This window comes from Balaenoptera musculus, chromosome 16 (genome assembly GCF_009873245.2).
Source record: "Balaenoptera musculus isolate JJ_BM4_2016_0621 chromosome 16, mBalMus1.pri.v3, whole genome shotgun sequence".
NCBI classification, from domain to species: Eukaryota; Metazoa; Chordata; class Mammalia; order Artiodactyla; family Balaenopteridae; genus Balaenoptera; species Balaenoptera musculus.
Genome location: NC_045800.1, coordinates 1,845,190 through 1,858,973, shown reverse-complemented (window position 1 = coordinate 1,858,973; position 13,784 = coordinate 1,845,190). Strand labels below are relative to the sequence as shown.

At 47.8% G+C, this 13,784-nt stretch overlaps 1 protein-coding gene across 1 annotated transcript in view; it reads right to left on the bottom strand.

The window, feature by feature from the left end:
• Window positions 1-13,784, bottom strand: part of TCERG1L (transcription elongation regulator 1 like) — a 193,411-nt gene that overhangs the window by 37,671 nt on the left and 141,956 nt on the right. The window contains exon 7 of the mRNA XM_036829411.1: window positions 10,752-10,906. Within this exon, the coding sequence (XP_036685306.1) occupies window positions 10,752-10,906 (155 nt within the window). The remainder of the gene's footprint in view (window positions 1-10,751; window positions 10,907-13,784) is intronic.

Genomic DNA, 13,784 nt, shown 5'->3' with positions numbered 1-13,784 from the left:
GCTCTCTCCCCACGAGCCCATACATGGCTCCGACAGTCAATCCCCTCTCTGCTGTGACCCCAGAAGGCACACTTACCTCCCCTGCTCCTGCCCGGCTCTCCACCTCCGTGCCCCACGGGCCCCTCATCTCAGCACATTCAACCTGGATCTACCCTCGCTCCCACTCTGCCGTCTCAGCCTCCAGATCCACCAACACCCCTCCACGTAGGAGCTGGGACTCTCCCTTACGACGCCCCTCCTGGCCCCCACTGGCTCTGGCTGGGTTTTGAGGAAGGAGTGGGTTGTGTTTGTCTGCTTGTCCTTCAGGCGGATACGCAGACATCAACATCAAGACATTTAATAAGGTGTAGACGAGGCAGACCCTTCCCCACACCCCACACAGGACACACTCGGGGAGACCAAAGGCAGGACAGGGAAACTGAAGAAATAATGTTTTTAAATGAGGTCACACAATTTTAAAGATGTTGGTTATTTTCTAGAGTGTTTTTGTTCATTTTGAAGAATTCTATCATGAGTGAAGTTTCCTGATCAAGATTCAAAATTCAGAAGTCATAAAGGAAAACACAAATTTGACTGCCTTTAAAAATACAAGACCAAAGGAACATCAGGAAAAACGGTGGAATAGGGGACTCTCGGGTCCGTCCCTCCACCAAAACAGCTGCTGAACTGGAAAAGTGACTGGAATCAAGTATTTGAGAGCTCTGGAAACTTCAACATCAAGGGCAGTGCTGGCTGGGGGGAGAGGTTGCTGTCCTTCAGCTGACCTCAGTGATAACGGAACAGAAACTTCAGTTTGGGGATTGAAAGTGACAAGGAATACACACACAAAAACTAGTTTGGAGGGACTTCCCTGGTGGTCCAGCGGCTAAGACTCTGCACTCCCAATGCAGGGGGTCTGGATTTGATCCCTGATCAGGGAACTAGAGCCCGCATGCCACAACTAAGACCCAGTGCAGCCAAATAAATAAATACATATTTTAAAAATCTAGTTTGCAAAAGTCACAAATGGACAGCTCCAACCCTCAACAAGCAGGAATCAGAAATCCTTGAGGAGTGGGAGAATCGCATTTCCAGGGTTGCCCCACCGTCACACTCAGAAAGTCCAGATCTCAATAAAAAGCTACAAAGCATACAAAGAAATGAGAAAGCACGGTCCATTCACATGAAAAAAAAGAATTTGACAGCAGCCAGCTCTGAAAAAGCCCAAGTAATAAAATTCACTCAAAATGGATGAAAGAGCTAAACTTAAGAGCTAAAACTATGCAAATCTCAGACAAAAATGTAGGGGGTAAAAGCCATGATGCAGGATTTGAAAATGGTCTCTTAAATATGGCACCAAAACACTGGCAATAAAAGAAAAAAAAATAGATAAATTGGACTTAATAAAAAATTTTAAATTTCTTGCATAAAAGGACACTATCAACAAAGTGAAAAAGCAAACCACAGAATGGGAACCACATTTGCAAATTAAATATCTGATAAGGGATTCGTATTCATAATATATATGACTCCTACAACTCAGCAACAACAACTAAAACAAAAACAGCCCAGTTACAAACGGGCAAAGACTTAAATGGACCTTTCTCCAAAGAAGACACGCAAAAAGCCCATGAAAAGGTACTCAACACGTAGTCATTAGGGAAATGGAAATCAAAACCGCAATGAGGTACCACTTCACACACTCTGATGGTAATAAAATAATAATAATAAGAATTTTAAAAAGGAAGACAAGTGTTGGCAAATATGGAGAAGGACATGGAACCCGTGTGCACTGCTGGTGGGAATGCAAGATGGGGCAGCTGCTGTGGTAAAAGGTTTGACTGCTACTCTAAGAGTTAAACATAGAATTACCATGTGAGCCAGAAATTCTACTCCTAGGTATGCACCAAAAAGAACTGAAAACAAGGATTCAAACAGATATTTGTATGCCAACATTCATACCAGCATTATTCACAACAGCAAAAAAGTGGAAACAACCCAAGAGTCCATCAACAGGTGAATCAATAAACGAAATGTGGTTTATCCCTACAATGGAATACTATTCAGCTGTAAAAAGGAATGAAGCATTGACACATGCTATAACATGGATGGACCTTGAAAACGTTACGCTAAGTGAAATAAGCCAGACACAAATGGACAAATATTGCATGATTCCACTTACATGAGGCATATAGAACAGGCTAATCTATAGATATGGGAAGTAGAATAGAGGTTACCAGGGGAATTATCAATAAGTGGTTACAGAGTTTCTGTTTTGGGGGAGGAAAAAGATGGGACATAATGGTGATGGTTACATAATACTGTGAAGGTATTATTGATAAATGTCTCTGAATTGTGCACTTAAAAATGGTTAAAAAGGCAAACTTCATATTATGCATGTTTTACCACGATAAGAAAAAAATTCAAGATCAATTAGTTTTATGGAAAAAAAATCAAAAGAAAAATCTTGGAATCACACTATAGACAAAATATTGATCTCCTTGATTTACAAGATTCCGTATAATTCAATAAGGAAGACAAACACACACTTCACAGGAATACAGAACAAAACAAATGGCCAATCAACCAGTTGAAAGGTTCAATTTCACTCACAATTAAAGAAATGCCAACTGCCACAATGAATGGGTCTAAACACTTAAGATTGGATGATCTACAGTGCTTATGAGAATAGGCAGAATCTATTAGTGGGCATGTGAACTGGTTGATCTTTTTGGAGGACGATTTAGCAATATCTGTCAAAATAAAATGCATGTACCTTTTGACCTGGCAATTCCAGTAATATGAATTTATACAAGAAAAGTACTCGTAAAAATGCTCCTAAGATAAATATATGTGTACAAAGGTGTTCATATCAGCATTCTGTGTGTGCATGAACAAACAGATGACCTAGAAGTCCACCAACTGGAAAGAGTCATGGGTATCCAGCCGAGAGAGAGGGGAGAGAGAGAAAGAGAGAGAAGAGAGATGGGCTATGGGGGTAGAGGGGCTCAGAACACGGGGAACCGGAAAGATACCCACAATGGTGAAAAGCAGAAAGTGCAGCATGTCAACTCCTCAGCTGTTCTACTAAAAATATATTCAATACATACTCACAAACATCTACCTATTTTCAAAATTTATTGTTTTATGCCTTTAACCGGCAAGGAAAGGCATGTACATTTTTTTTAAAAAGGCACTGAGCATACAGTGAGGCTGGAGCAGGTGGTTAAAGTTCTTCGGAGTCTGTGAGACAAATGTCTTCCTTTGGGCAAGTGGAGGTGATGACCCCTATTATATGTTCGGTCCCCTCTCTCAGAAGGGAAGGCACAATGTCTGGTTAAACTTGCTGGAGAACTGCAGGAGCGGATTTGTCGGGGGAGGGCATGTTTGCATTCAGAGGAGAACCCTGGTATGCGGCATACACCTGTGCCCCAGGCAGATGCAACTTGGAAGAGTCCAGGGCTGTAGTTGCCCCCGGGGATCTAGGAACAGTGGTGCTCTGGCCTGTGAATTGCGCGGAATCCAAAGTTCACTCCTTAAAGGCAGGTGCTGGTCACCAAGGCTGGGGTCGCGTCCATCACCTGAGCGGGCTCCACTCCTCAGCTTCCAGACTCACTAGCTTTTTCCAGGGGAGCCGTACGCCCTTAACACAGATGAGCTTTCACCTTAACACACGTGAGCAAAGCACGTGACCTGAGATCTCAGGGAAGTTCTAGGGGCGTCTGCAAACATCTGGCTGAAAAGACTGACAGCGGGTTAAATAGCCTTGATATTCAAGAAAGGCACGGGCTGCTCAGCAGAACAAGACCTCAAAGTTTCTCCACCCCTGGAAATGCTCACAGCCCACAGGGAGTGCTGGCCCGAGATGGGGCCGTCATATCAGTGGGATGGCCCCTCCGGCCAAAGTTCCGTCCTTTCACTGGGGTGTCTGCAAACAAGGCAGTTTGGGAACCTAGCAGACAAAGTGATGCGGTGCTTCCGTCCCGGTCTCTGCGAGTCATCAGCCCCTCGAGGGTCGTCTGCCCAACGAGGCAGCACTGAGCCGAAACCTTCGTCAGCTCCTGAGACTGTGACCTGGGAACCCTGCCAAGAGAACGTGTGCTCTGCCCACCTGGAACGTTTGCGGAAAATGGCCCTGGGTGGAAGCCTGGCTGGGCCATGCGAGCTCCACCTGCACAACGGCTGCCCTCATTCCTGGGCCAGGAGGGCAGGGCATTTGAAGCACTAAGTTCTGGGGGAAACTGCTTTGAAAAATGCTGTTCCTGTCCAACCTATTTAACAGTCCTGGGTCTTGAAGGCACAGAGACAGGACATAACCCCTTTATCGGCACTAATTCAGGGTGGCATCCAGAAACCTGGATGAGCCCTGGCCCTGCCCGTCCAGCAAACTGAAGGTGAGTGTTACAGAGCATCGTAAAGACACCACGGTGCCAGCACGTCCGGCTCCTCCCTTCCCATCACAGGCTGCCTGGTAAATTCTGTCAATAAGCGATTCTCTGGAGGGATGACCAGTCTCCACTCACCTCCCTTACTTGTGGTCCTGTTACAGGGACTGACCAGTGTGGGCACCGATGCTGATAATGGCGTTAACAAGCCACCTGGTTCATTCATTGTGCAAAGAGGAGGCGTAGGCGAGGCTGCCAGGTGGCGTTGGGCTGTGGATGGGACACAGGTTCCAGGTGATGGTCAGGGTTCCTCCCAAACAGCCGGGGCAGGTGACTTCTGCATGGGGAGAGCCCCTCTCATCCACCTGAGTCCTCGCGGATGAACAATGAGGCACATCTTTGGCACTTTGGAGAACACCCAGCACCTGTGTTTTCAGCAGTCCTGGGTCTTTTGGAGTACCGGGCACCTGGTCCCACTGTGAGGTGGGGATCAATGCACCGTCCCTGGGCAAACAATGCTTGGGAACGTGACCCGTTCACAAGTCCTAGCTGGGTTTACTCACAGGGACGGTTTCATGTCCTCCTTGGTGAAATGCATGTCATTGTCAATGTACATTTGTCTTGAATATAAACGACTGAAATGTTTACAGAGCAATTGAAGCCAAGTGACTTCCTGCCACGTGGAAGCGCCAGGCTCCCCGCACCTGACTGTCCTGTATCAGGCACAGGGAGCATAATGATCTCCAGAAACTCCTTTTTATCGTATGCTCATAAGATGCCTGGCGAGGCCACCCCTCCTTAGATCTGGAGTCAGACCCTCCAGGGTGCAAACCCTGGTCCCCTACTGGATAGAAGTGTGACCTTGAGCATGTCAATTGATCTCCTTTCTTTAATTCCCTCTTCTGTAAAACAGGTATAAAGATGATGGATTGCAGAATAATGGCCTCCAAAGATGTCCACATCCTGATCCCTGGAAACTGTGAGTATATTAGGTTGCGAGGCAAGGGGGATGAAAGTTCCTAACCAGTCAACCTTGAGACGGGTGGTGAGCCTAAGACATCCAGATGGGCCCAGTGTCATCACAAGGACCCTGAAAAGTGGAAGAGGGAGGCAGAAGAGTCAGCCAGAGAAAGAGCTGAAGATGCATTGCTGCTGCTTTGGAGCGGGTGGGCAGGGCCACGGAGCCCAGGAAACCAGGTGGCCTCTTGAAGCTGGAAGAGGCAGGGGAACGAGTTCTCTCCTAGTGCCTCTGGAAAGAATGCAGTTCCGACGACAACAGTGAGACGTAAGCTGGGCTTCTGAGCTCCAGGACTGGAAGGTAATACATTGGTGTTGGTTTAAGCCCCTAAGCTTGTGATGATGTGTTACAGCAGCAAAAGGAAGCTGATATGGATGGCGCCCACCTCCTGCGGCTGCGGTGAGCATGAGGAAACAAGCGCCCCTTTTTCCCTCCAGGGTTCCCTCCCCCTCCCCCCTCAGCACTTCTTGCCCCCCCACAACGCCCCCCCCAGCCCCCCTTCCTGTCCGCCTCATCCACTGGGAGGCACCTGAGGGAGACAAAAGGCAGGAGAGAGAGGCTGGGAGATACTCCTCCTCATCTCTGCCCCCGTCTCCTGTCTCCCCCACCCCAGAGGATGGGCCCCCAGGCGTTTTATCTGATCACCCTCTGATACATCCCCCCGGACTGCACCAAACCCTCCCAGCAGAAGGGACGGAACCCGCTGTGGATGGTGCTGGTGACCAGGCAGCAGGTGCCCAGCCACACTGCCGGAAGATTTCTACCTCGGACAAAAAAAGAGGGCGCCTGCCGTTTCAGTCAACAAAGAATGTTTGTTTGATGGCGAACAAGCCATCAGCCACGGCAGCTGTCCTGATGGAGAGCCCTGAGGGGACTTCAGGATGGAGAAAAGCAGGGTACTGGCCCTAGATAGTTGAGGTGCGTATCTAAGGAATGGTTTCAATGAGCCCAGACTCTTGGATCTTCCCACAGAAAAGCGCTAGAATCATTAACTTGAGATGTCTGGTTTTTATGATTAGCTGTAATCTTTGATGTTCCATTAAATGTTTGTTTTTTTTTTTTCTTCCTCAACAAAAACTCCTACATATCCTGGCTCTTCCCTGACCTCTTCGGAACAGCTCGTGATCTGAGAGGCTGTCTGCCTGGTTTATAGTCCTCTGTAGGTCCTCGAATAAAACTAACTCACAACTTTTAGTTTTCCTTCAGTCTACACTACCCATTGCTCAGAAGAGAGGTCTTTGGTGCTGCAGGTAAATACAATGGAAGAATTGAGCCTCTAAGAGATTTGAGAAATGCTGAAGCTGGCGGAAAAACACACATGAGTATGGTACCCTCCACACTGAAGTGCTTGTAGCAGCCCCGAGAGCATCAGGACATAGAACGGATGTGGGGTGAAGGCTGGTACTTCTCATTTCACGTTAGTTCAACAGGCATTTATTCCCAACTAACAGTGTGTCTGCTAGAGACATAAAAAAATCTGGATGTGCTGCAAGATAATTAGGAAATAATTCAGGCCTTCATCTGAACCTCTCAGCAATGAAAACAGAGTGGAAAAAAGGGGACTTTTCCCTTATCTGCTGAATGATGAACCGCTTAGCACTTTGGGCATCTCTGTATCCTTTTCCCCGTAGTTGTCTGACACTCTTAGCTCCCCCTTCCACAGCTGACATTCCTAGTACACACACACACACACACACACACACACACACACCCCTTCAAACCTACTAGCAGTTCAATGTGGCAGCGATTTTGTCAAATTCATTTATTTCATTTGCCTATTGAAAAATAATCAATATCAACTGGAATGTTTAATGCTTCCATTTCAGGCGAGAAACAGGCTTTAATTTTCAAATCTATAATGACTCATACTTGAACAAAATGTGAAAAACAAAATTCTACACTGAGAACAATCTCTTCTAGAGCTGGTTCTTATAATAATTAGGGTCAAATCACTGGATGAGTCATGATGGATGACCAGCCAGGGAAAAACGCCCCTTGCTGGTGGCCTGAGGTCACCAACTCTGCCTGCTCACTGCTAATTAGTCCTCCAGAAATATTTCCTGTCCTGTTTTGCAGCAGACAGAACAATTGGGGTGAGTGGCTTTTAGGAAATTAGAAGTAATGCATTTAAATGCCAATTCTACTCTGCAACAGCAAGTTGAGAATTGAGGTCATTTGCATATCTTTAAGATTCAGGTTAAAATACGCTGGTTTAAGGCAGTGTCTTCCTCTTTTTATAAGAGTAAGTAAGGTTAAAGCTCATTTTGTAACTGCTTGTAAGTTTATAATCACACATCTATCTAGATAGAGTAGTTAAGGGGCTGCCATTATAAAGGTGGCAGACAAAATGACTTGATATGTTAAATCTAGGAGAATCAGGTATTTCCGGTTGTGTTTGTTAGATTTAAGGTTCCATTCTCCACCTTTTTAAGTGTAAAATGAGATTCAGGTCAGCAGAGTGAAATGGAGCCATGATCTATGACCCAGATAATTCAGGTCCTTGTTGCAATTAATTATACAAGGAGGCCATTGGACCAACATCTAAGCCAGTAGAAGCCTCAAGGTTACAAATCAATGGAAACGCTAAGGAGGACCAGTCTTGGCAGCTGGCTGGGCTTTACCTGTCGCCCATCAGGTAATTTCCTTTCTCTGCCTCTGCGCCTTCACTAGGTCAGCCTTCCCAGGCTCTAAGCACTTCCAGTTTGGTGCTGCGGGATTGGAATCGATTTTTGCTCAGATGAACTCTTCGCGTTTCTAATATGCCTGTTACTCTTTTAACGCTGTCTTCCACGTACAGGCCTCACAAGCCTCGAAAGGGCAGAAGACCCAGTGGGGGACTCTGCAGAGCCCTCTCTGCTCTCGCAGCCCTGACTCGACTTGGTCCAGAGGAGAGAAACAGGCCAACAACTGTACACTGACTGCTAATGAGTGCCTTCCTTTCTCATTCCTTCCGGGCCTTGGGGAAAAAAAAGAAACAGCACCCAATGATCTCCAAGAATGATAAGCTGACGAAAGGAGCAAGGAATCTGCCTGCATTGTTTGCGTCTACCACGAAAATAAACATCATGGCTATGACAAGCTGCACCCGACTGTCCTTGAGGGGTTTGTAGGTCTCAGGACACCCCCTCCCAGGGTGTGCTGCTCTCTCTTGCCCCAGAGTGAGGGCCTGGGGACATGGCTGTCTGTGAGGGGTTTTTGGTTCAAGCCTCCGTTCAGCGTGCAAAGCATCCCTTTTAGAAATGGATGCCACTTAATAAAGGAGGAAACAAAATCACAAACCCAATTCTTCCTGTCCCTGAGCACAGCTCAGTGTTACAGACTCAGCTGGATGTGCACCTAGAACGTTCCTTTCTCTCCACATCAGCTGACCTGAGTTGACTCTCGGCAGCGGGTGGGGTGGCGGGTACGGGGCTGTACTCTTTATCTTAAGAGAGGGGGACTATTAACCGTGTCAATCTCTCCATCCTAGCAAACTGCTACCAGCTTTGCAAGAGCAATCTTTCCCATGTCTCTTAGCACTGATAAAAATGTTAAAACTTTTATGATACCTTTTCCTAAATTTCTGTTCAAATACCTCTGGCTCTGACTAAAAATGGGGGCTGGTCTCTGTCATCTGTGTTAGCCCCACCTCAGGCGGAATCAAAACTATCACTGCAAACCCAATAAAACACCCACAAAAATAAAACGAACACTTCTTCAAGGGGTCAAGATCCTACTTCCTGGCCTTTCAGCCAAGCTCTGCGGGTCAGTCAGGGAGAAGCGCTGATCTCAAGTTTCCCCAGTGAAGCCAGTACTATTTTAACCCACGTGCTCAGGGAGTGGGCCTTTCCCAACACAGCAGCTGATTAAAAATGTATGAGATCTAATGGGAAAGGATCCTTTCTGAAAATGTTAAGTGCTCTCCTCTGACTCTTGGGGAAACGAGATTTGCTGGGGCATCATTGGGAACAGTTACCGCTCTGCAACCATCCGATTCCTCTACAGCTGAGAAGAATCCTTCTCCTCTCCACATGCACTTCCACTGAAATCAAGCATCCCTTCAAATAAAGAACGAATGGATTTCATACAAAGCTCTGAAGTGGGTGTGTGAGGGGGAAGGGTTACGTGCTCCCATTCGTGACATGTGGTCTCAAGGGGCGTTCCTATGACATTTGGAACAAAAATAAATGCTGGAGAGAAAAAAAAAAAAAAGGAATTAGTACATCAAAATGACCACCACGGATGAGCCTGAAAGGTGAGACTTTTCTGCATTTTCTGAAATGTTTAACCAGTACACATTAATTTAATAGTAGAAAACAGATTTTAAAAGCAAAAAAAAAAAAAGAAAAAAGTTAAATGCAGGCTAATGTCTGTGCTGGAAAGGAAGTTTTGAGTGGCTGACAGATGAGAGGGCTTCCTCAGGTTAGTAACTTTATGTGAAAAGAAAGTCATTAGAGAAATGCAAATCAAAACTACAATGAGGTATAACCTCGCACCGGTTAGAATGGGCATCATCAGAAAATCTACAAACAACAAATTCTGGAGAGGGTGTGGAGAAAAGAGAACCCTCTTACACTGTTGGTGGGAATGTAAATTGATACAGCCACTATGGAGAACACTATGGAGGTTCCTTAAAAAACTAAAAATAGAACTACCATATGACCCAGCAATCCCACTACTGGGCATATACCCTGAGAAAACCATAATTCAAAAAGAGTCATGTACCACAATGTTCATTGCAGCACTATTTACAATAGCCAGGACATGGAAGCAACCTAAGTGTCCATCTACAGATGAATGGATAAAGAAGATGTGGCACATATATACAATGGAATATTACTCAGCCATAAAAAGGAATGAAATTGGGTCATTTGCAGAGACATAGATGGACCTAGAGACTGTCATACAGAGTGAAGTAAGTCAGAAAGAGAAAAACAAATATTGTATATTAATGCATTTATGTGGAATCTAGAAAAATGGTACAGATGAACCGGTTTGCAAGGCAGAAATAGAGACACAGATATAGAGACAAACATATGGACACCAAGGGGGGAAAATGGGGGCAGGGGGTGGGATGAACTGGGAGATTGGGATTGACATATATACACTAACATGTGTAAAATAGATAACTCAGGAGAACCTGCTGTATAAAAAATAAATAAATTAAATTAAATTAAAAAGAAAGCCAGAGCCACCCCCTTGGGAGGATCAGTGTTTCTGCAGAAAGCGCCATAAAAACTTAATGACTAAATTCTGCAACAGGGAACACGATTCCTTCAAAATCAATTGCCAACATAACCAGGAAAATCGCGCTTTCCTTTCATGCTCATTGGGAAGGTACAGTTTAGACCCTTATAAAACTGGGTTCACAGGGCCCGTCTCTCAGTTACCTATTGCTGCCTCCAGCTTGCGCTTGTGGGGAGGGTCTTCGATGATCCTGTTGAGGTCCCCGCGGTTCCTCAAGTCCATCGGCTTCTCCCAGACGGACAGCTGCATCGTCGGGTTGAAGAAGAACACCCGGTCATCGCCCGTCCAGACCACACACCTGTGTGAATCGAGAATCTCCTCTTGGTTTCCCTCAAAGACCCTTGGCATGAGCCCTAACTCAAAAAGCCCTTCAGGGCTGAAATCCACACCTTTGCAAAGGTTACTTTCGCAAAGTATGAATGACGGTAGCAATGTCTGGCTTTTAGGGTGATTTACAGATATTTCTCACATGTTGTCTCATTTGATTCACAGGCAGACATTGTCCTCACCTTCGTTTTACCGGTAAGGACACCAAAGTTCAGAGAAGTGAGCGGCTTAACCGGACCCCAGGGGCTCTGAGCTCTTCCTGTAGGCCAGCTCTCTCCTTTTAGCGGAATTCCCGCTCTGGCCCTGGATCCAGGGACCGAGTAACATGGAGCGCGGTGCCCGGTAAACCTCCCCAACTGGGCACCGCCCGTGCAGCAGGGTTCACAGGCCCCGGCGGCCCACACAGGCCTGCAGCCCACCCCTCTCCAGCAGAGAACTAGCACATGGGCTGCTTGAATGAGCGGCCTCAGCCTCAGCTCAGTCCTGGTTTGTTTTTAGAAGAGCAAGGAATTAAGCTTTGTGTTTTCACATGTAGGATTCTAAAATCTCCGAAAGGAATAGTATGCAATTTTAAGACCTCTTATCTGTGAAAGGTTATCAGGGAGGAGAAAAAGATTACAAAGGAAAAATAGTGAAGAAAAGAAAAACAAAAGAAAGGAAAAGCTTCCTTCCTACGGAATATGTCTGTAACGTGGGAATGCACACAGATATTCGGATTTGGCCTCAATGTATCCCAACAAACAAGGCCAGTTAAGGCCACCAGACTGGCCTCTGGCTGTGTCCTGTGACCAGTCTTGTGATGGTGCAGAGAAATGAGCTCTGTACCTGTTTCTGGTCTGGGCCTTCCAGAAGATTCCTCTTGGGCAAGAGGAATCCTCTCCCCTTCCTGGACCTCAGCTTCCCCCAGTGACCTCTGAGGGCCCTGAAAGCTCCAGGACTCTCCTCGGGCTCCTCAGAAGCTGCGGAAATGGGCAGGACAAGTCCACATGACCTGAAACCTGAAATCTTTGATTTCTCTCTGGGGGGAGACTGATCAGGGACACTTCTGGGCAGTGCCTGGGCTTCCGGCAACCGGCTCTGGCCTTACCAGGCAGACACACATGGATGTCTGCCCTCTCTCTGGATCTGACCCAGCACAAGCCACTCTGCTTCCCGCAGAGAAAATCATTTCCACACTTGAATCTCCATGCTCAGCCCAGCCGGCCACTTCCCATAGGCCGGACAGAGGGTTCAGGGGCTGAGCCTCATGTTAGGGGAACTCTGTACAGACCAGGTGCCTTCGTAGAAATGACCTTGAGTTGGTCTGTCTGATTTACTACCCGGCCAGGCCAGGTTCATGGGAGCGGTGGACCGAATAATGGCCCCAAAGAGGTCCACATCTGACTCCCTAGAACCTCTGAATGTTACCTTACATAGCAAAAGAGACCTCGCAGACGTGATTAAGTTAGTATCTTGAGATGGGGAGAGTAGCCTGGACTGTCCAGGTGGGTTCAGTGTCATCACAGGGTCCTCATAAGAGAAAGGGGGGGGTCCGAGTCAGAGAAGGTGTGAGGACAGAAGCAGAAGTAAGACAGACAGACAGGCAGACACACGCACACACCTGGGGTGGGTGGGTAGGGGGAGAGAGAGATTGGAAGATGCTCCACTGCTGGCCTTGAAGTTGGAGGAAGGGGCTAAGGAATGCCGATGCTTCTGGAAGCTGGAAAGGCCTGGAACAGATTCTCGCCTGGAGCTTCCAGAGGGAACCAGCCCCGCCCACACCTGGATTCAGCTCCGTGGGGTCCGTGTTGGATTCTGACCTCCAGAGCGATGAGATGACAGATTTGTGGGGATGAAATCTCTGAGTCTGTGGTAGACTACCCAGCGCGCTTCACCCTTGGCCCCTCTCCGTCCTGGGTGCCAGCATCCGGGCCTGCATCCCTCCAGCAGTGACCCAGACCCCAGTGCCCACAGCATTGGCCCCTGCTGGCCTGGTCAGCCAGGTGGAAGGCCACAACCCGCCTCTTCAGTGGACGCACCCTCCAGCTCTAGACCTGCCCTTGACCTTCAGGTGATCTTGAGAGCCACCCTCACCCTCTGTGGCCTTCGTTCCATCATCTGCACAGGCGGGGGTTGGAAAGGAGATTCGTGTTGTTCTGACATGCTCACCGCTGTGGGAAAACTCAGGCAAGACGTGAGGGTCCCGCCTTTATTAGACACTGGGCGGCTCATGGGCCCACAGGGGCTGGAAGTCGAGGGGCAACGCTGGCAAACTGGGCAAGATCCCTGCCTATGGATTGGATCCGCCCCAGCCCCAGCGAGCCCAGGCAGGGGACAGGTAACCTCTCGGGGCCTGGAGGAAGCTGCGTGCCTTTTGGTGCAGAACTCAGCTGGCATAAGACGTTTTTATTGAGTATAAAGCTGCAGGTAATTATGCTGTGCTGTAGATTATGTACAATTCCGCCACTGAGTGAGCTCTCAAACAGGATTCTGGGCTAGCAGGGACGGGACCATAAACCCTGCTGGGGACTGTGGCCCCTTCCCTCTCGGACACGGCTCCGGTGGGTGATGGAGAGCTTCCTGGCGGGTCTGGGAGCTGCGCTCTTGGCAACACTGAGCACATGTTAGCTTCTGGGGACCATGGGGCAGGGTTGGGGGAGGTTGTCTGTTGTGAACGCAGGCTGTTTCCAGCTTCAACTGGATGAGAATGCAGGTGATGTCAAGTAAGAGGCAAGCAGACCAACAGCAGCACAGGGGTGATGGCAGGTCCCACCCGGGCACCTCCCTCCCTGTTGAGCGCATCAAATCAGGTTTGTCTGGGGCACAAAAGCAGCCGGTCACCTGCCCACATGCAGGCTTCTGAAGCCTTC